Below are 23272 nucleotides of genomic sequence, written 5' to 3' on the forward strand. Positions count from 1 at the left end.
TGATTTGCGACGACCGACGCGATTTCGAAGAGAGCCGAGCTGAGAGCGAAAGCTTGGAGCTGTGAAAAAAAAGTTGGCCCCCCCAATACCGTGGAGCAGCAGTGTTAGTGCACACGGAATCGAAGGCAGCCATGAAGGCTTCCCTGGCGTGTGTGCGGTGACGACCGCGATCGGTGAAAAGAGACAAAGTGCTGCAAAGTGTTGGCGCGCGCGTCCGGTCGGGAGGATGTGCGTATCTTGAGAGCGCGCCCCGCTGGTTCGGAGATAGAACAACATCAACAACATTACTCATTCCTCGGTTGGCCGTTGATTCAGCGGCAATTATCGAATCTTTGCCGAGCCCACATGAATGAACGCTTCGCCAGTAGCGAACTGAACTCTGGTGGTTGAAGGCGAGCGTGGCGCGAAGAAGTGCAACATATGCGTGCTACATTTCTGCCGCCAAGACGACCGCGTGGTTACGTCTGGTTGGGATTAGAGCGCAGCCGACGACCAGATGTCGTGAGTGTGAGATTTTCCGTTTGCGGGTAAATCGCGTTTTTTGTGCTTTGTTTTAGCGAGGCTTCCCTAGACAATGTTTATGTTATGCGAGCTGTTGGTAGGTTAGTTTACTGGTGCCATCGTTAGTGTTTTTTTGTTATGTTCCTTCGCGCTTCGGTGCCACCCGGTGAAAGCGTATTAGATTGGCAACGCTCGACTACACACTGGTGCTCCCGCAGGACCGTTCAGGGCCAGTTGAACAGCCTGAGACAACGCTAAACCTTCCAAATGATGGAAGTAAGTGAAGTGCCCCCAACGCACCAGTCCACGGTGCCTTTGGCAGCGCAAGCATCGACACAATCGCAGTTACCACTGGATTTTAGTGTCACCATGGTGAACATCAAGCTGAACAATGTTAACGTTAGCATGAGCCCGAACGTGAACAGTGGCAACCCTAACAATAACAACAATAACAATAACAGCATAAATGTGATGATCGGTAAGGGTGCGGCGGCAATAACGGACGAAAATACGGGAAGCTCCGTCAATGGGGTCACCATCTCGAGACCCATGAGCCCTAACGTGTTGATGACGGCGAACAGCAATCCCTCGGTGCACGGTAATGGAGGCGCCAATGGGGCCTCGATGACGAGTGCATTCAAGGTGGTAACACCGCGAGGAAAAGCCGACGGTAAGTGTGACTTCCGGAGAGCTGAACCAAGCTGAAGCCAACTATTTGTGCACGTATCGATGCAAAATGTGTTGTATTCTGGGAAGCTTTTTATAGGCAAGCATTTGCTGGTTTCAACCATAGCCATAGAGCAAGTGAAGATGATAGGTGTCGCTAATGACTTTATTCTTCTGTCGAATCAAATTCAGAAGACGAACGGGTGCATTCTTAGTGGTGGGTAACGCGCCGGCGCATCATTCCGCCATTGCAATCAATTACTATCGAACGGTACGACAGTAGATGGGATTTGCGGAAATAAAATGAGTGCTAGTCATGATTTTCGAAGCAAATTGATAATCGTTTAAGCTGCAAAGGCTTATAAATATAATTTTATTTGTACTGATCCTGTTGTAGAAGATTTGAATTCTTGTAAACATTTTGTAGGAACCCACGTATTCTAAACTATCACTAGATTATTAGTACATTTGGTATGTTTTATCGGAAATATATTGTCAGAGAAAATCCAAATTTTTGAAGAGCATCTTATACATGATAGTTCCTCCAGTTGAGTCGCACAACTTTTCATGTTGTTATGCGGAAGTATGGTGAAACATTATTGCTTATAGTAACGAGGAGTAATTGGATCAAAATGAATCGTTCACATATTGCAGCTCGTTTCACATATTGCAAACATGCACTGTGCTCGTGTTATGAAAATACGAGCCATCGAGAAGCCTCTTTATGTGCTGCAAGTGCCAATATTTTGGAATGGAAATTCATTACTATAACCGATTCCGGTGCCCCACGCGAACTGGTGCATGGCGTCGATGTCAAATTTCCCTTTTGCTCGCACATTGTCCCTTTCAACAGGGCAATAATTCATATTCCGCAGTTCCGTACGTCCCGTGGCCATCTCGCCCCACCCCACGGGGGACAACGCGGCCGAACCCCGAATGCTGCAATCTTCTGCCATTGCAGCAGCATTCACACAAACATCGGGCACGAGGTGCGGCAAACTTGCCATGGGAAACCAGCTCCAGTGCGCTAGGTTAGCGGAAATCCAAATGAAAAAAAAGTCGAGAGAAAAAAAAAAGATCGAAAGTGACAGCACGACAAAGCCGAAAAAAGCCTTAATCCATAAATTTTTCAACTGTAATCCAGGGGTGGATTCGTTTTTTATCATTTCGGCAATCCTACGGATTTCATCGTCCCTGGGTTGTTTTTGTGAAAGTGTGTGTATGTATCTCTGTGTGTGGCGGGTTTTTTCCTCCCCAAAGCCCAGCCATTCCAGCGAACTGCGGCCGCCGGGCTGATGCTAGAGTTAATTAAAAATGACGAAAAAATAATTACGCAGCGGGCTTTTTTCGGGGCGCAATTTTTGGCGATTCGCGCCCCGGTGACGCTCCAACGAGACAGAGCGGTCAAAGTGGTACGTCAGTGTCAGTGGAGCCCTAATGCTGGCAGAGCCGTGTCAGCTTCGGCAACACGGTCCCATGGAAGTCCGTCGTGGGTCCTTCCGCGCACGGAACAACGGCAAATAATGAAACAAAGCACGAGCGCCAAAAAACGAAAAACCCCAACAACAGCAAAAAAAAACGTTCCGGGATTTTCTTTACTCATCTCCGCGCGCGGTGTCATGTATTTGCATCGGCAACATTTCGGGGTGGAAAGCGTGTAGTTTTGTGCAGCGACCGAGTGCAGCGTTCGAAATTGCCACGCTTACTTTCGACGGGTGGGTTTGAGCACGTTGACGAGCTTCGTGGAACACGAAGGCTACCGTGGACAGCCACCGTGGGTCCGGTTGCCGGTTCGTTTGGCGTTATTTTCGGGGAATTGGTTGTTAATCTTTTTTTTCCCGCACTCACACATTCACCTTTCCCCCATCATGGTAGGCGCTGGTATCCATGGGAATAGGCATGATGAATTTGTGCGAGCAGCGCACACACGCAAAAAAAAACCATCCCCGTGTACTCATCCACTCATCCGGTCGGCCTGCTTCGATTGGACGAAAGCACCGGGGGTGAGCACGAGGAGATTTAAAAGTACTGCGTTGAAAAGCAGTCAGTGCCATTTTCTACCGCATGTTGCTCTCTTTTTACCGGTCGCGGGGAAAGCTTCCGCACCTGGTACGCGAATTTTTTTGTTTGTTTGCTCCACCAGCCATGATGATTTGCTGGTGTGCTGCTGGCATCGGCCAGCAACGGTTTCCAACTCTGCCTGGGGCACCAGAGACAGACAAATCCACGTTCGTTATGGGATTGTTTTTTGTTCAGCTCCGAGAGTGATTGTTGGGGAAGTTTGGGAGGTTGAGCAAAAAAAAAAAAGATGATCAAGTTGCTGTTTGATAAATTTTGTTCCAGCCTCCCGAACGTCTCCCGGTGTTGGTGCTTGCGGAACGTAATATCACGCTAGCTGGCATGTGATGATGAAATATTGTTTATGATAAATTAAATTTCTATCCTCTTTTATGTTGGGTGTGTGTGTTTTTTTTCCTCCAAATTTTGATACCATTCAAAACAGTACAATTTCCACGAGATGAAAAACACATAGGCCTTACTTCTGTACAGATGCGTTCAAGTTTAAATCTACGTCAATGATTGCCTTATGAATTCTTTAGCACTTGACACGGGCTTCATTTTCGTAATTATTTTGCTCCGAACCGTGCACCGATGAAGGTTGAATCTGAATATTTCCTTTCGAGCCACACCTCGGTTTTGCGACGCATTTGGATCGGCGACAAAAATGCAACGATTTTGAAATTAAAAGTAAATACCAACCGCCGGGGCGGTGGCGTAATGAAGATCTTGCTTGGCTACCGGAGGAAACAACAAAAAAAAAAAAAAAGGAAACAAAAAAAAGGCGCGTGTTGATTGAATTTTCCAAGCACAAGTTTATTTGTATGCAAATACACGTTGCTCCGGGCTGCATTATGGCGTTGCGCCGTAACGCGTGAGAAAACGCTTGTAATACGCTTGTGTAAAATAACGTGTCCTCTCGGGTTCTCGGGAAAAAAAACCTCAACACGTAAAAAAAGCTGCTTAAATCATATTTTCGTGGATTAAAAGCGCTTTTGCTTTGTTGTAACGACACTTGCACCTCGCATTTAAATAAGAAACTCCAACACGGTGCATAAACCTCATACGATATGCTTTCTTTCCATGACATACGCGTCATCTCGCGCGACTTCTTTCAACCCGTTCCGTTGCCGATGGCCAACTCCAATACCGGGCGGGAAAATGTTTATTTTTAATTCTACCATCGCAACATATCGAACGATGCTCATAAACAAACCGGAGCAGACGATTTACCCGACGAAGGAGAGAGCATATCGCGCGCGCATATCGCAGAAACCGAGAATGGTTGTAGCCGTGAAAAATGAAGCAAAAGCCATGGAAAGCCAGAGAAAGAGGCACACAAACAAAAAAAAAACAAAGGACACGGCATAACATTCGACATGCCGTTCCAGCACGACGGTTTGTCGCAGACGCTGGCTTGCTGGCTGGTTTTGCTGGTGGCGATATTGAGAGGCAAAAAAGGGCACCATCGTCCGAAGGCAACACGGTAGCACGGGTAGCCGGTCCCCCTTTTCTCGTGCCGGGTGTTGAAAGGATACCACGAACCCGAGGGGGAACTAGGTGAGGGGCAAGTTTTCCGTTTCGATAACGCCAAAGTTTATTGCAACAGTGTGTTTATATTGCGATATGCCAACAACATAACTTCCCCGTCGGTCGGGGATTGCATTGGGTTGTTTTCCAGCTCAACGCCATCACTGGAAGGAGGTCAAAGGAGAACGAGCGGATGCAACAACAACAACAACAACAAAAAAAGTAATTGCAATCATGTTTTCGCACACTATCGCGTCTGAAGCTGCGTGCATAATTTTTTTCTTTCTTTTGAAAAGTCGCAAAGCATGCTCGTGCAGGTTCACGCGTTAATTCCGAGCAAATGCGGTCGCGAATTGGTTCTGGTTTATCGCAAACGAGCTTGGCGTTAATTTGTCCGGGCTAGAAACACCGCGTGCAACTGCAACCTCCCCGGGCCAATTGATCTTTGGCTTTGTGGCCTTTTACCTTCCCAATGGCAGGGTGGATTGGCAAAACACCACCGACCCAGCCACGGTCCGGTTGATGTGATCGAATCAAGTGTTGTTTACTTTGACGTTAAACACGTCTCCATCGGTGACGGCATTGGGCCGTAAGGGAGGCCGGCCTCCGGGGAGGAATAAATTAAAAGCTGTTACTCAAAACCCTAAACAGCCAATAATTGATGGGTGTCCGTCGCTAGTCCGGGCCTTGTGATCCAGTGATCTGGATCATTGTGGCGTGCATCTCTCACACATGTGTCACGTGTGGCCGCCGAGACCGGGGAGAACCACCAGACCAGACTTGTCATCGCAATCTTTCCGGCAATTAGAGCGACACAGGAGCACGGAGCACTTGACACGGTGTCGGCTCGCCAACACACGCACCCCAAAGCCAAAAGTGGACAGTTGGAGTTCCGTTGGGATAAGATTAGGTGAAGCCTCTAACCAGAATGCCTCGGTTTTGCCCTTGACCAGCATCCCCGGGTGGAGCGATTGTGGTTTAGGTGTGTTGAGGTGCCGTCGGTTTACCGTCACCATCATGCCGGGGATGTTTGGAAAGTTCTCGACACATCGATGAGATGAGGAAGACTGCGTGCTTCTTCGTGCTGGCTGATGACCGGTCAGGAAGTCATCTGTCGTCGTCGCCGTCGTCTTGGGAGTTGACCGATGTCTCATCCCAACGACCGGTCGCGACTGCAGATGGAGCGAATTGGAGCTGCTGATGGAGCTGGAAAGAGTGCCTCTGATACGCTATCGAAAAAGGCCGCACGCAACAGATGGTTTCTGTCCAACAAATGATAATTAAAATTTAAATGCTCATGCATTCCGATAGCTTCCGTAGGCTTATTATTATTTATGAACCTGTTGCACGAGCGTTTGGCGATGGAGGAAACTCTGCTTCCGAACTTGGGTGGATAATTTGTCAGAAAAACTAATTAGCCATAATCCTTTACTATTCATGGAGGTGCGCGAATTACCATTCGCATGTTTATGCTCATTATTTTCTGTTTCGTATTGCTGCACGTTGCTCTCCATCGGAAGTGAATTCTTTCCCACCGAGGTGTGAGTTATACTCCGGCGAATGGAGCTGAAGCGGTGGAAAAAGAATATCAGCATCATAATTAATAGCTCATTAAATGAAATTCCATAAATCACGGCCTAGAACGCCTCGGGGAAAATTTGTAAACAAACTGTCAGCGATTACGACAGTCATTACGGCCAGGCCAAGCTGCCAGCCAACCATCACCGGCTGGCTAACAAGCACCGTGAGGCGTGTTGGCGCGATCTGGGAAAAGCCGGGAATGCAACGCGTTGGCATCGTGAAAAATCGCTCCCACAGCCAGGGATGAGCTCCCACCGAAAGGGGTTTTCGGTAGAGATTTTCCACGGCGTAGCGGATTTGCTTGGATGACGTCGCACGTCTGCTTGATGGTTTGTGAATGGGCGCTATTTTTTCTACTCAATTTTATGAATGAATGCCCCCCCCTTTAATGAAGAGACACCGTGAACTTGACTCAATTAGACAACGCCAACGGAAAGCGAAGAAAATGTGTTGGTCCTCAGCAAACAGATTGAAGAAAAACAAACATAGAGATGGAAAGAGAAAGAATAAAAAAACGAAAAGAAACAGAACAAGAGCGCCACGCCGTTGCACTAGAATCAGTTGGCTAATGTGGCGTTGATAGCAATCAGAAGTAGAATGAGAAAAGTAAGTCGCGCTGGCTGACGATCGTTGCCACATGTGAGCTCAAGATCATCCTCCTATTGAGCGCCAAATGTGGCGGCGATTTCTGGTTGCTTACTCTCCATTGGGGGGGCCTTATTTTTCTCCGTTGCTGAGCTCGGTTGACTGGCCACATGCAACAAGCTGTTTTTTTTAACTCGCTGCCTATGCTGCCGGGAACGCCAGCTCGTTAATGGTAATGCGAAAATGAAATGAAAAATGCGATTAGATAAGTTTATTTATAGGCATTCCGATGGTTTTTTCCTTCATCGTTTTTTTTTCTTTCCTGATCGCACATGAGAAGCAGTGGCAGGACTCTGGGCCACTCGACGGCCGGAAGACGAAAATGTAAATCTTATGACACGCATATTTCAAACCAGCCAAAAGAACAAATGTATCACATCAATTATGTGGATATTTTTTTTTCAACAATCGAGACCATAAAACAAGTGGATGTGACATGTTGAACCATACTGTCAAACTGTAAGGTCTCAATTTGGGAATAGTGCCATTCGAGTGCTGTACGAGAATTAGGCAAAGTTTAAAGAAAACATATGCATATGGAAGTGACCATATTGGGAGTGGGCTTTGTTATGAAAAGAAAACTATATTTTTTTATCGTAAAAGTATTTGATTTCAATGTAACTTTTGGAAGTGAAAAAACTAATGAGCTATTTAAAACATTATCCATTTTGTTTATCAACATTATATACATTTATCATACAACTATTTCATTTTTCAAATTCAAATTGTACCCAAATGGAATGAGTAAAAGACGCTTAAAATACACAATACATCTGTGGGCTACTGCTGTTTCCATAGCAACCCGTTGCATATATTTGGTACCGAGATATAATGTCCACGATATTCGAAGCATTAGTAAGCGACAGGAAACATGTGCGTTTGTCTGGTTGGCGTATGCCCTGGCAGCCGATTAAGCCTGTTCCCCGGTCGGACGCCAGTGATTGTTTTTTGCCACTTCGGGCCATCCATTCGCACCAGCCCGTGGCAGTGTGTGATTCCAGCATATTTTCCGCTAGGCGCAGTTTTGTCACCAAGCACATTAATTCGTTACAAATCATAAAAAACCGCGCATACGCTAACCATCTTTTCGCATACCGGATGCAGATTTTCCGTCATCTCGTTCCGTAGTTGGCAGAGTGGTCGGTTTTTTTCCGTGTAACGATGTTTTTGGCATTCTTCACAGTTTGCATTATGAAATACGTTCCCCATTCATGGTTTCCGTGAGGAGAAAATAGAACTCGTGGCACCCCAGGAAGCTTTAATATCTTTTGGTCACTTGAACAGAAAAAAAAGTAAAGACAGCCTCGTGGCCATCCCCAGCTGCCGTTAATGTGTAGAACTCCGGCAATCTTCCGGCAGTGGTGCGGTTCCATCTATCATCGAGACGCCAAAACTGTCCATCCGGTCCGGGAGCTGGATCGGTCCCCAACTGTGCCCGACTCCATGCCGTAGCGTGGTTGACTGGGTTTGGTCCAGTCGAAGTAGGGCGTGTGCGTACAGCTGGCGCACATTTGAAGGCGTTTGCGTACACTCCAAGCCATTAAGGGCATTGGGAAAAATCCCGTAAATCATAGCTGCTCCACCAGCGTGACAGCATTCGCGTTCCGCCGAGTTTTGCTGCCTTAATTATGCAGAAATTGTAAAGCCTAAAGCTCCAGACTCAGACCCACCGGAGTGTCCCACGGGAGTGGTTTGCTGCAGCTTCGCTTGATAGATGGTGCGGAATGGAATGAATTGTGTAGGTGAGTGTATTTAGAAAGTACGGCAAAAAATACGCGCAGCACATAAAAGGTATGAAAGCCACACTCGGCCCACAACCATCGCCGGCCTGAGCAACCCGTGGGTATTCTCATACATTTCCAGTAATTAAATTATCCTTGATTCAAAGTTCATTCCGCGCACAGGATGGGTTTGAGAGAGCTGGTCGTGGGGCGGTAAAAAAGAGCGAAAAAGAATCGCGTTCCGGTAAGCGCGGATATTAAATACTCCCGTCGGGAATTCAGCTGGCCGCAGTTACGTGAGCTAACCTCAAACGATTTGGTATCGCTCGACCCCCAGGAAGCGGCCGCCGAACTGGAATCTTGACTTCCACGTGCCATGAGGCCATGAGTTTCACGCGAGTGAACCATCGAGGTCCGGGCGTATGCACTGCACACGGTATTAAAAGTAGATAGCAGTTAATTAAGGCTAAATGAATTAAGTACCGGGAGTCGCACCGGGAGCACTGATGGAATTTTTAGTATATAACATCGGCCACGGCTACAAATCTGCCGAGAGAGAGAGAGAGAGACACAGAGAGATAGAGAAAAAGAACGAGGAAAGAGAACGAGAAAGTGAGATAATTTGCAAGTGAATCTTCCCCGAGCCGTACAACGATGACCGTGCGGCATTAAACCGGTAGATTTTGGGGCCACCAAATCCGAGAGCCATCGAGCACGGCCCAGGGAAACACGGCTCGCTTGATACGGAATGCGCACGAGGAATACAAATGAGCGTTTGGTTCCGTTCGTCCCTTCTTTTGTTCTACGTTTGGATCCTTTTTTTTTTTCGCCAAAACCCAGACACGGGTATACGGGTTTCAGCCGGAAAGGAACGAACGAAATCTCCCTCCAGATTAGTGATGGGATTTGGCGTTGAGTTGAGAATCATTTCATTAACACTCCATCCTGCGTGACGGTGATGTAGCGATTGACGGTGCGTTATTTAGTACGCAAGGAAAACATGGTGGATTGTGAAATTGCTAAATTTTCACAACCGACGCCTCGTCGTAGGCCTGTAGCGTTTTGTGATCCATCGATCATCGAGGCCATTTTTCGTCGGCTATAATAATTCCTCATAGCTACTCCGAAACGGAGCACAAACGGATTTATTTCACTGCCACTAGCACCGCGCACGGTTATCACGGCTGCGCCATTTAGTGCTAATAGAATTATCCACAATCCTGATTACGTACGTGATGATCATTTTCCCTGTTGGCTAGTGGGCCTTTCCCTCGGGGAGAAGACCGGATAAGGGTGGATAGCCTTGACACTAGCCAGCCACCGGGCGTATTACTCTAGCGTACGAATGCGTCTGGTGGTGTCTACCAACAGCGGTTCCGTTCGTCCGGCAAATTTCATCAACGCTTCCCCGCCCCAATCGCACCGGTTCCAGTGTACGGCTGTTCAATTTGTATGAGGTTTTTTATCTGCAAGTTAATTGTAAGAGATTTGCCGCGGCGGAAACCGTCCACTTAAGCCGGCTTGCGAGTGCGTTTCTTTCGGTGTTTGAAATCAAATGCTCGATAAAACTGCTGCATACACTCGGCGTTTTGGTGGGTAAATTGCTTCAATCGGTGGCGCGAACGGTGGTGCGTCACAAAGCAAACGCACAAACGGGCGGATGGAATTGCATGCAACTCAAACTCAACTACAACTCGAGGCGTCGTGCTTTTAGCGAGACGAATATCCAAGGAACCCTTGGAAACGGCCTCTCTTGAGTGAGCACGGAAGGCGAAACGTCAAACGCTGCATGACGGTGAAAAGGGATGAAACGATGCACACAGCTCGGGGACATTAAGCATGCGCCTTCGAGGACATCAGAAGGCCCTTGTGCCAGGGCCGCTCGTGTTGCCACCGACGCCATTATTGACGGTGTGCGCTCGAGGACGGCGCAAAGGAAGGCGCCCGGTCGTTTGAAGTGGGAAAATGGATGTCGAGTTGCGTCGGTATACCGATGCACTCAAGCCCTGGCCTGATGCTTCGGGCGGCACGGTCCTTTGACTCCCGTGGAGGTGGATCCTGCGATGGAGCGACTTTGCGAGTTCGGTTACGCTGTGCTACGCGGCCCTGACTCTAATACAGTTAACAGTACGAATGAAAATAATTTTCAATTAAGTAAAAGCTATGAAGATTTTTTTGTTGTTGCTTCCGTCCATCTCATTTCTCCTTCATCTGTGGGAGGGTGCGATTCAACCCCCCACCCCCGTTTGAGTGTGGGTTTTTGGTGCTCTTTTTTTTATTCCCATCTCTCCACTCAAGCTCCACGTTCGCGTCTGCAATCATTGTGGCCCGTTTCGCTAACTTTGCCCCCCTTTTTGAATCTGCAGATTTTGACGATGTTTAAGTGGTGGAATGGAAATATTGTTATTTCCCATTTCATTTTCTACCTTCCGACGCTATCCGCCATTCTGGTTTCGCTTTGTGTGCCAGCGCTAACGCGCTGAGGGTTGCTTCCCTCAGCCGGCTCGTTTCTAATCAGAGCAAATCCATTTGCTGGAGCGTTCCCTTTTTGTTTTGTTTTGCTGGTATTATTATTTTGTTATTTTTCCACCCGCCTGGGTGAGATTTTAATGGACGGAAAGTGGTTTGCGAATGGTTTTAATCTATTGCGCATTCGTTCGTTCGTTCTAACCAATTGCTTTCCGTTTTCTGTCCCGTCCACCGTTCGTTCTTCTAGCTCCCGTGCCACCCGCCAACGGATTTTCGCCGCTCATTTTCAACAACGATCTGCTGGTGAATCACTACCGCCGGCTGCTGCATCCGGTCACTGCAGCTGCCCCACGACTTCCGAATGGTGCCAACGGGTACAATGACGTGGCAGATGCTCCGCTCAAGGTAGCCCCCCGAGGTGAGTAGCACGTGGGCTGAAGCCGTCAGAACTGACGCACTTTTGTTGGCTGTTTTTTTTTTCACTAACCAATGTGAAGATTATATTACGAATGACAACACCAAATCCGAACATACTTCCCCGAACCGTTCAGTTCACACTAATAAGTCACCCATTTTCCTGCCACCGCCAAATCATGGCTGATAAGACGCGGGAATACCGATAGCGCTTTCAACTGCGAAACTGCCATTCGTCGAACGGTACTGGAGCTGGTGCTTGGTTACGGCTGCCCTCTGGTGGAGCAATTTTCTTTTTCGGTATTTACTAACCGCTTATCTTGCTGCGAGCTCGCAGTGAAGAGAGCCGAGCGGTGCGAGGCACGGCCGAAAAGCAATAAAACAGGATGGTTCCCGGTTCTTGCCTCGTCCGTTCGATGGTTCGATATCTCTTTTGGGGCGCGTTTGCCCGCCGTTGGACCGGAATCACTCCCTTGGGGTTGTCTCGTGCGTCGATCGAATCAATATGGACCTGCGAGTGGTCGCGAGTGTCAATAAAAGCCTTCGATTGAGCCAATCCAAAATATTATTAGTGAATGCGCTTGGTTATCCCTTCCGTCACAGCTTGGCAACGGTGAGGACTTCCATTTGGGGTGTTGAGGATTCGCCCAGGGGTTGAGTTCTTTACAATACAATGTTGTAGAACGAGGAGCGAGTTCAGATACCATTATGCTGGCAGTTCACGGGCACACGGGCTTATTATTAGCAGTAAAAGACATAAGTTTTTTTTCCTGCTTTTAAACTCATGATCCCTTTTTGTCGCTATTTAAAATACGATTCCGTAAATACGCGTCTACCAAAGCAAAGGACACATTTCGAGACAGGCCATAGGTGGTCCCAATACATATGTGAACAATCTAAAGGTTCATCGTTACTTTACAGCGTGCTTTATCTGTCAACGGCTTGGTTGAAGGTTTTTAGCAGCACACAAAAAACAAAAACAGTAGCACAAGTACACCGCCACCCACGGTGACTGAACATGTGCTCGGGTCCATCGATAGCTAATATGAGTTGCAGGTGATGCACCAGGAAGCCGCGCAGTTGAAACCGGTTTTACATTTCTCCTGCTCCTTGTACCGGTAGCGACCTTCGACGATATTTTCGGAGCTGACCCTCGACCGTCTGCGGTTCTTTGTTTTTCAACGCAGGCCCCCCCTTTTTCTGCTTCCAATGCCATTTCTCACGGCTGTCTGGACCCAGGGATATCGAAGGCTTAACAGATGCTAGTACGAAGGGCTTAGGTACGAATTTTAGCAAATATGTGACGAACGGCAAAACAGATTTGTTGCTTATCACTGCTGCTTCAATCCAGGCTGCGCTGGTAGCAGAAGTGGAAAACAAGCACTTCAAATGTTCCGACCACTCGGCTTGGGGGGAGCACATGGCAGTGAAGGGCTCCCCCAGTGGTCGAGGGTGGTCCGAGTGACATAGTGAAAAAAAAAAAACGCACCGAGGGCACCAATTTTAATGCCACATACACACACACACACACATAACAGCTCACCTCGGGGTCGCTTCGCGGGCACATCGCATCGTACAACCGGGCCGATTGTTTGAACAACTTCTCGATCGTTGGCTAATGAATTATCAAATTGTGCTATAAAGTATGCCTTCCAACTAAGTCCTAGTACAATAAATCATGGCTTATCTATATAAGTTGGGAACAGCATTTTTTATTATTATTATTGCTGCTCACCTTTTTTTTTCCGGCCACCATCACTCGCATGCGCTTTTCTGTTTCTCTCTCTCTCTCTCTCTTTCTCTCTCGCTGTATCTCTCACCCATCCATCGAGCGCCATCAATGTCTCGAGCGCATGGGCCTTGGTGACTGACTGCTGATGCCGAGAAGTGCTTCTAGAATCTGTTCAACTGGCGCAGTTATCGTTTTATCAATATTTAGAGAATTTATTGCACCATTTAGTAGCATCAACAACTGCCCGTTATGCGGTGCGGCCTGGGAATGCTGTACCGGCGATGCACGCGGCGAGTTGGGCCACGGGTTTCCCTTCGGGACATCCATCTTTGGGTCGCGCGGTCACAGCGATATTATTTGCGCAATGTGGCCATGGCGCGTTTGCGTGGCCACCGCACACGGATGGTCCTGCGGGTTTGGTCATAAAAAAAGAAGGAGAGAGAAACCAAAAATTTTGATTCAGATTTACGATTTCACACCAGGTGCGGCAGTGCTGTCACGCGTTTTATATTTCGTGTATCGCTTGCGCAAACGGTGGCGCAGTTTCGATGGGTTTCTTCGCTTTCGGGTGGTCGTATCGGTTTTTTAAAGTAAATTCATTGTAACAGTGAACTAACCGATCGACGGCTGCTGCAAAGTGAGCGCATGCAATTGCAAGAAATGCTGCACCGCAGATCATACACAGTTCAATTAATCTTATCTCGAATTGAAGCACGTGTGTTTGAGACCCCGTTTGGGGCGTGTTTGTTAAAATCGTGTTGCGCGTTTTCGATTGAACAGGATTGTGTTTAGGTATTTTTTCGATTAAAAGAGGCAAAAAAAAAAGAACGTTAGCAACAAACCACACCGTACGCGGGTGATTAGTTCCGGCTTGTTTGCTTGCGTTGATTCGAATGGAGCGCGGCTTACGGCGTGAAATAAGCCTCCAGCATTAAAGCCTTCGAGCGTTTAGCAATCGGCGACGGGTTTTCACTGTTTTTTTTTCCGCCACCCGTAACCTGCATAATGAAGTGTATTTTTCATCTCATTATTTTGACTTTGATGGAAAATGTAAAACAACGCGTGAGAAGTCGGAAAAAAAACCACTAAAAACTAACGTACGTAACGAAACCCACGATAATGGAAACTTATTATACCAGTATAAACCCCCTGCCCCGGCCAGCTAGCACAAAGAGAAGTTTGTTGCAGCAATCGCGAGTGTTTGGGTTTCAGCTTTTTTTTATCGCCCCTGACATATTCGTGCAACATGCTGGTCATAAATTAATCATCGTCCATTAGTGGGAGCTGGATAAAAAAAAAGGGCGAAGAAAAACCCCAGGAAGGAAAACTGTTGCCTCGCGCGGGGATCGATCACAGATATCCGCTGTCAAGATAATGATGGCTATTGACAAATGTGTCTGAAACGGATACAAATGATGTTGGCGTCGAGTGGCGCGCTGGATCATGATCCGGTGGCCCTACCTTACCCGGGTGGGTCATCGAGTGAGCCATCTTGTGTGTGACTTTTTCACGCTCCGTGCATTGCAAAACTGATTTGTCATCGAACCGGTTCACCGCCATCAGGGGGCGATCTGAGGGACCAAACCAGGTCCGATCTTAATTAAATTCCTTTCGACACTGGCTTTGCGGCGTCACTTTGTCACTGCATTTGGTATTCACGGTCCAAACCAGACGGGAACGAAACCGCCGCGATCCCCGTGGGGAAAGGATTTCCGACGTTGATCGGATCGAAAATCAGGCAACATTCTCGACACGCAATCTTTCGCTGATTCGCCAGCCACCGGGGCTGAACGTGTACATATATTCCGTGGCCCGTGTCATGTGGCTCGATGACCGGGCACCGGTTCACGGTTTTTCCTTTCGACGCTAATGTACGCCTGGTCCTTGGGGAATGCAACACAGCAGGGGTAGCGTCTGTAGCGTGCTAGTTAGAATTCGCTCAACCGGTAAACCAGCGCACACCTCCGCCCTGGGGCTAGGGTCTGTTGTGCGTGCGATAGATCACGATACGTAAATAAATATTATCCAAAGTTATGCGGCTCCGGCACCAGGATGCGTCCTTGCCAGGGCCCAGTGCTCAGCGGTCGGTCACGGCAGGGTGCACGGTAAAAAAGGGGTTGGCCGTTTTGCTCTAATGAGGGGTTAAAATGAACCACCGTTCGACGGGATCCTGTAGCGTAAGGACATAAGGCCAACGTGCGTATTCTTTCGAACATTCACGCGGCCCACTACATTGTGTGTGTGTGTGTGGTGTGAAGCGATACAAATTGTATCGCGTTCGTCGTTCTCGTCAACATTTGGAAGCTTGCATGACCGGAACCAGGGCATATGCTTGTACCAGGAAGATCACATGGCATGCGCTCGGGATTGCGACATGATTTTTGATTAAACGCACCGTGTAGGAAGTGATTTTTTTTTTGCTGCGCCTCAAACACATTCAGGACTCAGGGTCCTCGGTTGTCGGCGTCGTCGTCCTCGTTGCCGGTTTTAATTTGTACAGTGCAATGATTTATGAACTCAGTTCCGTCCGCCTGAGTCCGGGGGCCGGGCTGGAACAAATCAAGACATTTGAAATATTTTTGTTGCGTGTTGCGCTTCGTCCTCGCTTTCTTTTGCGCTGCAAAAGAGGGACGAGTTTTGTCACCGGCGAGACGACAAATCTATGCTAATTGAGCTTAATTCGATGTTATTTGGATTCATCAATATTGCAAATTGAATTGATTCGTGGTGGGTCTTCCGGGCGAGCCTTGAAGCCCCACGGTGGCTCATGGACTGATTGGCCGATGGTTTAGAAGAGTTCGTTGCCCAGAAACGCAAGTGGCTTGGTTTGACCCGCGAGGGGTCACTAAATTACAGATTTAAACTCTGGCCGTGGTCTGTCGGTTGTGAAGCATTTAAAGATTAAATAGAATAAGAAAGGAAAAACAATTTAACTTAGTCCAGAGAATAAACAGAATACACTTACTAAGCTTTGATAATATGTATGCAATGAAAAATGATGAAAATGACTAATCTACGTTTTGTTCCGGCTGTTTATCTTTGTACTTCAGCTTGCGAACAGCTCGTTTTTTTTACTTCAAATGGCTGTGGTATTATCAGCTTGAGAGTAACAAAAAAACAGTAAAAGAACATCGAGCAACAATCACGCCAATGGTGGCTTTACAGCATTGCTCTTTTATCGATTCGGTGTACGATTTATTGTGCCCAGCGCGTCAGAAACGCAAATCGTGTTGCGCTGTTGATTGCAAAAATCGCAAAACTTCAGCAAAACCCCTCCAGAGGGATTAGGCTATCGCAAAACTGCGCTTCGAGGGTGTTTAATCGGTTGGCTCATTTCTGCCCGGTGTTCGGTGGTTTAGGGCAAAAGGATGCAAAAACGTTTAAATCTGCCCCGTAACGTTACGCGCGTGACGTTATCGACCGGCCGGTGGGATGGAGATTTGCTAAACATAAATCTGAAACTGATTTAAGATTCGTGCTTTTGGGTTTAAGCTAAGGTGCGGCGATTTTGGGCGATCACCAAAAGGCGCCATCGATAGCGAACCTTTAGCGAATGGTGCTTGCGGTTGCTCGCCAGAAAAAAAGGGGTTATCTTTTGAAGCTTACAAGCTTTCGGGCTGCTGCTGGTTCGGTCGTTCGGTGCGCATCGTTTCTCAGCGAGAAAAAAATAAACCCAATTTCACTCCCGCAACGATAATGAACGATCGATCACAAAGCGATACGGGTTTAAGGGAAATCCCTGCGAAAAGCTGCGGCTGCCGAAGGGGTTGCGATAGGCCAGCTGTGATAGGAACCTGGATTGGAACTTTTACGGCCGGGCCCCATTGCCACCCTATCCGGGTGTGGTGCGCTCGTGGAGTGCGGCTCACCGAATCTTGTGCCATAAAATCAAGAAATACTTCAACAGCTTAGCACTTAGCAGCTCGCTGCCGCTGTAAATCATTATCGCCATGATATTGACTGGCTCGATACCATGTGCACCGTATCGGTGATTTGTCGTTGCCACCCTTTGCCGGTTTCCTGGAGCTCGAAATGACCCACCAGCGGTTTGGCAGCTAGCGAGCAGCTAGCTTCGAATCGATGCGTCAGTACGTGCTCGGTTGGCCGTCGGAGTTGTTGAAAGTGTTTCACAGCTTTCGGAGCTGAGTCTGGATAGAAGACTGAAGAGCCATGGTTGTTTTATGGGAAGTGGAAGTGTGGTCTCCCTCCAAAGCTGAGTCGTTGCTGGAGCATCATTCTGCTCAGGGTAATACATATTTTGATTAATCAACTCCTTAAAACCGCATTGTTGGCAATGATGGATTTGTGGCCAAAACAAAGACGTTTCTGTTGAAATATTTCGGGCCCATTCCATGCCACCGATTGATCTTATTGAGTTCGGAAGTCAATGGGCAAATAGAGCCGGCTTAAATAGAAACATTACAAAAACAGCCAGCCTCTAATCGATTCTGCGCTGCATCAAGCCGCTCGCAGCGCAAGAAATTGAAATACTGTAAATAATCAAAATAAACCTCCCCCTAGATGATTGTCATTATTTATTTATTGTTATTGTTGCGCTCAAACGGCCCAGTCCATCGTGTGCAGATTGTGTGCGTTCCGCTTTATTCCTACCCGTGGCGCGTGGTTGGGCGCGAACGGGCATCTCTCGCCCTACCGCTAAGGGTTAAAGAAGGCCTGGTAAAATTCGCAGATCCGCAGCCAGCGGTCCCGCATCTCCGCGTGGCCCCCGGGTGACGGTGTGTGGTTTCCCGGCCCGGAAAAGAGGGAACAAAATAGGAAATTATAGCACATCATCAACTCAATCGAGGGACGACCAAGCGTAAGCGGAAAGCCACCCTCGTTCTGCGTCCTGGCGTGCGAATCAAAGAGACCATGGGGAAGGATCTGAACCGTATTCCGTATCACACCCCTGAGGGACAAATTTGGAGGAGGCCCTGTGATGTTGGCCCCGAACCGACCCGAACCATGCCAGCATGACCGGCGAACCGGAGGCAAACCGAAAAAAGGGACGCATTGATATCAATGCAATGACGAAGCCAGGGCAATAAACCGAAGGCAATCAATGTGGTGATGAAGGTTGGCCTCTGCAAAACCCTTCGGCGGAGGGAAAAAAACCCTCGTGAGCCAGTGCGCTCTAGGGAGGTAGATCGAGTGAGACAGCACAATGCGCAGTGAGAGTGTGTGAGAAAGAGCGAGACAGCGAGAGAAAAGGACTCGCAGCCAGATTCACGGTACACCCTTCGGTTCTGGCCGTCAGCCTCAGAGGCGTTTGGAGGGGTGATTTTAGGCCGCAGAATCCTGCACCGAAGCTGTTTGCTTTGTGGGGTTAATGCCAGCGGATTATCATGCTCATTTGTTTCTCGTTTTTTCTTTCTTTCTCGCTCTCCTATTTTTTCCTTCTCGCACGAGACGCGTCGCAGGCACGTAGTAGGCCGGGTTTTTTTTTCTTGTTGTCTCCCGTTTTTTTCCGAGTTGCGCTCGATTTTTCTTTTCCCCCTGCACTTGCCATTTGACTGCCGTGGTCGAGTTTTCCGGGCACAGGGAATGGGAACGGAAAATGAACAATAACAATCACTGTAGGAGTGGTGGGCTTAGGGCAGGTTTTTGTTTCCACCGTGGCAAGTGCGGCCGTCAAAGGCCCCGACGCCGAGAAGGGTGCCGCTGATTGTTACGGTGCAGGAAGCGTGAAGAATCATACATTTAATAGTTATTTGCTTTGTGCGGCATTGCACCTGTTAATCGTTCCATGATTTTCGGCCCTTGTTTCGTCATTGTTTTTGGGTATTTTCCCGAGCGCAATGGAATTAGGAGCTGAACAAGGACGTCCAATCATCGGCATGATCGAGTATAACTCCCAGAAAGGCCTGAAATGCAAATGAAATATCGTTCATAATGCGGTGCTCTAAAACGCCGTCAAATACGCAGCATCGATGTTGTGCAAAATGAGACTCTAAGCAACATCCCTTTAGCCTAATCTCCGCCGAAAGACGCCACACTCCATAAACCAGTCGCCAGTCGAGCAAAATCCACAGTTGCAATACTCCCGATCGCTCCGACCGAGGATAATCTGGTGTAAACGGAACATCTGTTTTCGTAAATAGCGCGTCAACCCCTGGGCGTCGGCGATGTGGCACACTTTTACCCATTCTTCAGGGCGGCAACAACCGTGACCAAAGCCGTATCCTGAACGACTGGGAACGCACCGCGTGACCATAGTGTCGTCGGTGTGCGAGAGTTTGTGTCAATTCTCGTTCGATTCGTTCCAGGCCACAACAACACGGCCCCTGCTGCATCAGGACGAGTTTTGATCTGAGCATTTCTTTTTCGAATCCCGTCCCGTTGATATGCGCTTAGCCGCATGAAACACAAAAGCTGGCATCATTTTCTCGAAGACCTCTCGCGAAATTGTAGGGGCGGACGCGAAAATTGTGATTAATGTTCCATCGCTCGGTGCCATGAATTGAGATTTGATGTCGCTTTTCCTTCACATTCCAGACGAGATCAAGTTCGGTGTAAGCCGGTTGGTGAAGAACGAGTCGGAGGATGAGGACAACAACAACGTGTATCACCATCCGCCCCACCATAATCCTCACCACAATCCCCTGCACCATCACCAGGCGCATCTTCCGGCGCACATGACCCACCCGCAGCATGCCATCAGTGGTCCGAAACTGTCCACTCTATCCAGTGGGTATGATTCGAGCGCACTTAGCAGTCGATCACGATCACGTAGTAGATCTCGATCACGAGATCGATCGACACGATCGCGATCGTCGTCCATCGAGCTGGAAGTGGATTCACCGCCACCACCACGGATCATCCCTTCGCCGACGACGGAGATCCCGCACGTTCCGAAGAACTCGGAAGCCTTCTCGGTGTCGGCGTTGTTGAAGCGCGAGGTGGAACCCAAATCCAAGTCTCCTCTCTCTAATGGATCGTTCGATGCGGTCAGGTGAGTGTTGGCTCTGGTGTGGTTCTTTTCGACCCACCCTTACAGCTAGATTTGTTCCCTCACAGGCCAAACTACACGCAGTTCTACGAGCAGAGCCTTCTCAACAGGCCACTGTTTCATCCGTTTCCGTTCTTCGCGATGTTGCAGCAGCAAGGACACCAGCTTAATCCGGCGTTGGCAAAGTAGGTTTTTTTTCGGTACTGGGGCCGAACGACTTTCCACACGATGCTAACGCGCCTTTACATCCACTTACAGCTACCATCCCTCGACACCGGAGGATATTCTGCGATTGCGCCATTTCATGACACAAAATGCTGCGGCTGCCTCGGCAGGAGCTGGTGGATCGCACCTGGACTTTAGTCATCCTCATCACCCGCACCATTTGCTGATGCGTCCTGGTAGGTTACTGGAGCCCTATTTTCGGTGAGCAGTAGATAATGCTTTAAGCTTTCACTCCTCTAGACGTTCATCCGCGGAGGACACACAACGGGAAGCGACCGTACGCCTGCGAGCTGTGTAACAAATCGTTTGGGCACGAAATAAGCTTAAATCAGCACAGGTAATCAGCGAGGAAAGCGTGTTTAATTATCGCCTTGATTGAAGTTCTGAAACTTCTAAAACTTGTGTTTTTGATTTTCTTCCCCAAACAGAGCGGTGCATAACGTGGAGAAAGTGTTCGAGTGTAAGCAGTGTGGAAAGGCCTTCAAGCGGTCGAGTACGCTATCGACACACCTGCTGATACACAGTGACACTCGGCCCTATCCGTGCGGATTCTGTGGGAAACGGTTCCACCAGAAGAGTGACATGAAGAAGCACACGTACATCCACACCGGTAAGTGGGCTAGCTGGGGTTTTTTTTTTTTTCATTCTTTCATCCTCGTTAGCATACAGCAGCCACGTGATTGATCGCCATCGACCCAAGATCGACCCAATCCGTGTCCCGTGCCCCGACATTAGCAAAAGGACTGTGGCGGGGCCATCGGGGTGTAATCTAATCAAGCGCGTGATGGCTTTATTTCCATTAATTCCTCCGAATTCCCGGCGCATCGTGCCGAAATCAGAGGCAGTTCGTTCGCCCGTGGGCTCGATCTGTCGTTTGGAATAAATCAAAAATTATTATACTTTTCAATCTTCCCACTTACGCCGGGCGCACACACATCCTCGTGGCTCGAGATTCCGACCAACCGGACCGATGGGAATGGCGTGTGCGTTTCGGCAGATGATTTCCCGCGAGCGCACTGGCGTGGGATCGTACCATGAACGCGAGTGGCACGTGCATGCGATGAAAGCGGCCCGGAAAGCCCAGTGCGGAACACGCGCATCATCAGGCTCAAGGGTTTGGCGAATCTTGAGGCCTAGCTGTGCGGAGGAAAATCATAACAAGTAAATTACCCGCCCATTGTGGGTCACGTGGCACGGCTTTTATGGGTCATGGTGGTGCTGGTGCTAGTTTTTTTTTTCCCCTTTTGGACACTGGTGGTTGCGTTCTACCCGTTAAAAGGGATGTTGACATCCGGTATTATTTCGGGGGCCACCGAACAAGTGCAACGCGCGCGCAGTTGTTCATGCACGCGCGTGCCTGCTGCCGGGACCGTATCATAACCGTAATGATAATTGGATTACTACTTTTTCGCTCTTGGTGTGCCTGGCCCCGGCCTGAGATGATACACCGCCCTGGGTAATGGGTGCCGCCGTGCTGTGAGAACCAACCTGTCAAGGGGTTTTTATGTCTTTTTGCATGTTTTCGCAGCCTGGCAAGTGGCCCGTTGGTTTTCGGCACCCCCTTTGCGAACCCGGCGTGCTAATCAAGATGTGCCGGAAAAGTGCACGGCGTCCTTCATGGTCTCCGCTCGGAATTGCACCGTGTTTTCACAAGAAAACCACACACCGAATGTCACTGAAACCGTAAGACCACCTTGGCACGGCATGTAGCCGTGCGTTTGGCTGTTTGTTTAATCACAGATGTCCATAATTTTGGTTTAATTTCGGGGTCCGTAGTCGGTGGCAAACACACGGTAGCGTGATACACACGATTGATGGTGGTTTTGCAATTGTTTGCTTTGGGTGGTCCGACCGGCCCTCGGTTTTCGGTCTCGTACATCTTTTAGCAGCTTTAGGTTGGTACGTGAGGAACCATGAGCTCGTTAGCGGGTGCAGGTTTTGTTTTTACATGACCAACGAAGTGAGTGGTAGGGCTTTCATGGTTATAAAAACAATACCTTTATGAATTGCTTTTAAATCGAGTCAAGAACTATTTGACAACCCGGCTACAGTTGTATATAGAATAAAAATTGCTACTTGCATTTGGGGCTTCAAATCAAATGAATTTATAATTTTTTCTTTTTCTGTTTTCGCAAATTCAACCCAACGGACAGATTAAAACTTCCCGGCATCATTTGCACCACTTCTCTGCGGTAGAAGTCATAATTGAAATAAAGATCGCATTCTTTCTTATCCAGCTTTAATTCCATATAGCCAAAGACAGGGGAGTTTTATTCATAGCAGCCATTTGCACGATTAAATCAGGCAAAAAGGCCGCTGCACCGCCATTAGAGCATTATGATAGATCATAAACCGCGGTTAACTGAAGTGGGGAGTGATTTTTTTCCTTCTTCTTCCACCGTTCGTTCGCTCCCATGGTAACCTGCAAAGGGATGATTTCCCAGTAATGAGTTTTCGCTGCACGTTGAACGAATTTCTGTAAAATGAAAAAAAGAGAATTTACATAAAATGTACTGGCTGCAGAACATGTTTCAAGCAAGAAAATAGTAATTTAAACTTTTTTTATTTCTTTTTCATTGGATTGTTATGTATTTTATCGCGTTAAATGTGTAGCTAACCATGGCTCGCTTGGATTAGAAATTAGGTGTACTTTTCGTCATTAAAAGTAGTAAAAGATTACTAAAAGCTATACTTTGATATTTTTATACTAGGATGTTACTAGGGTTATTTTTATACTAGGAATACTTTTGCACTAATATCATAACATCAGCACGCTTTTCA

At 48.0% G+C, this 23272-nt stretch overlaps 1 protein-coding gene across 1 annotated transcript in view; it reads left to right on the forward strand.

Annotated features, from left to right (window-relative positions):
* Window positions 1-768: 768 nt before the first annotated feature.
* The window catches only part of LOC128725450 (zinc finger protein sens), a 43785-nt gene continuing 21281 nt past the window's right edge, over window positions 769-23272 (forward strand). The window contains exons 1-7 of the mRNA XM_053819193.1: window positions 769-1171; window positions 11419-11589; window positions 19813-20269; window positions 20335-20451; window positions 20525-20667; window positions 20732-20828; window positions 20920-21101. Coding sequence (XP_053675168.1) covers window positions 769-1171; window positions 11419-11589; window positions 19813-20269; window positions 20335-20451; window positions 20525-20667; window positions 20732-20828; window positions 20920-21101 — 1570 coding nt within the window. The remainder of the gene's footprint in view (window positions 1172-11418; window positions 11590-19812; window positions 20270-20334; window positions 20452-20524; window positions 20668-20731; window positions 20829-20919; window positions 21102-23272) is intronic.

Source organism: Anopheles nili, chromosome 3, assembly GCF_943737925.1.
Source record: "Anopheles nili chromosome 3, idAnoNiliSN_F5_01, whole genome shotgun sequence".
NCBI classification, from domain to species: Eukaryota; Metazoa; Arthropoda; class Insecta; order Diptera; family Culicidae; genus Anopheles; species Anopheles nili.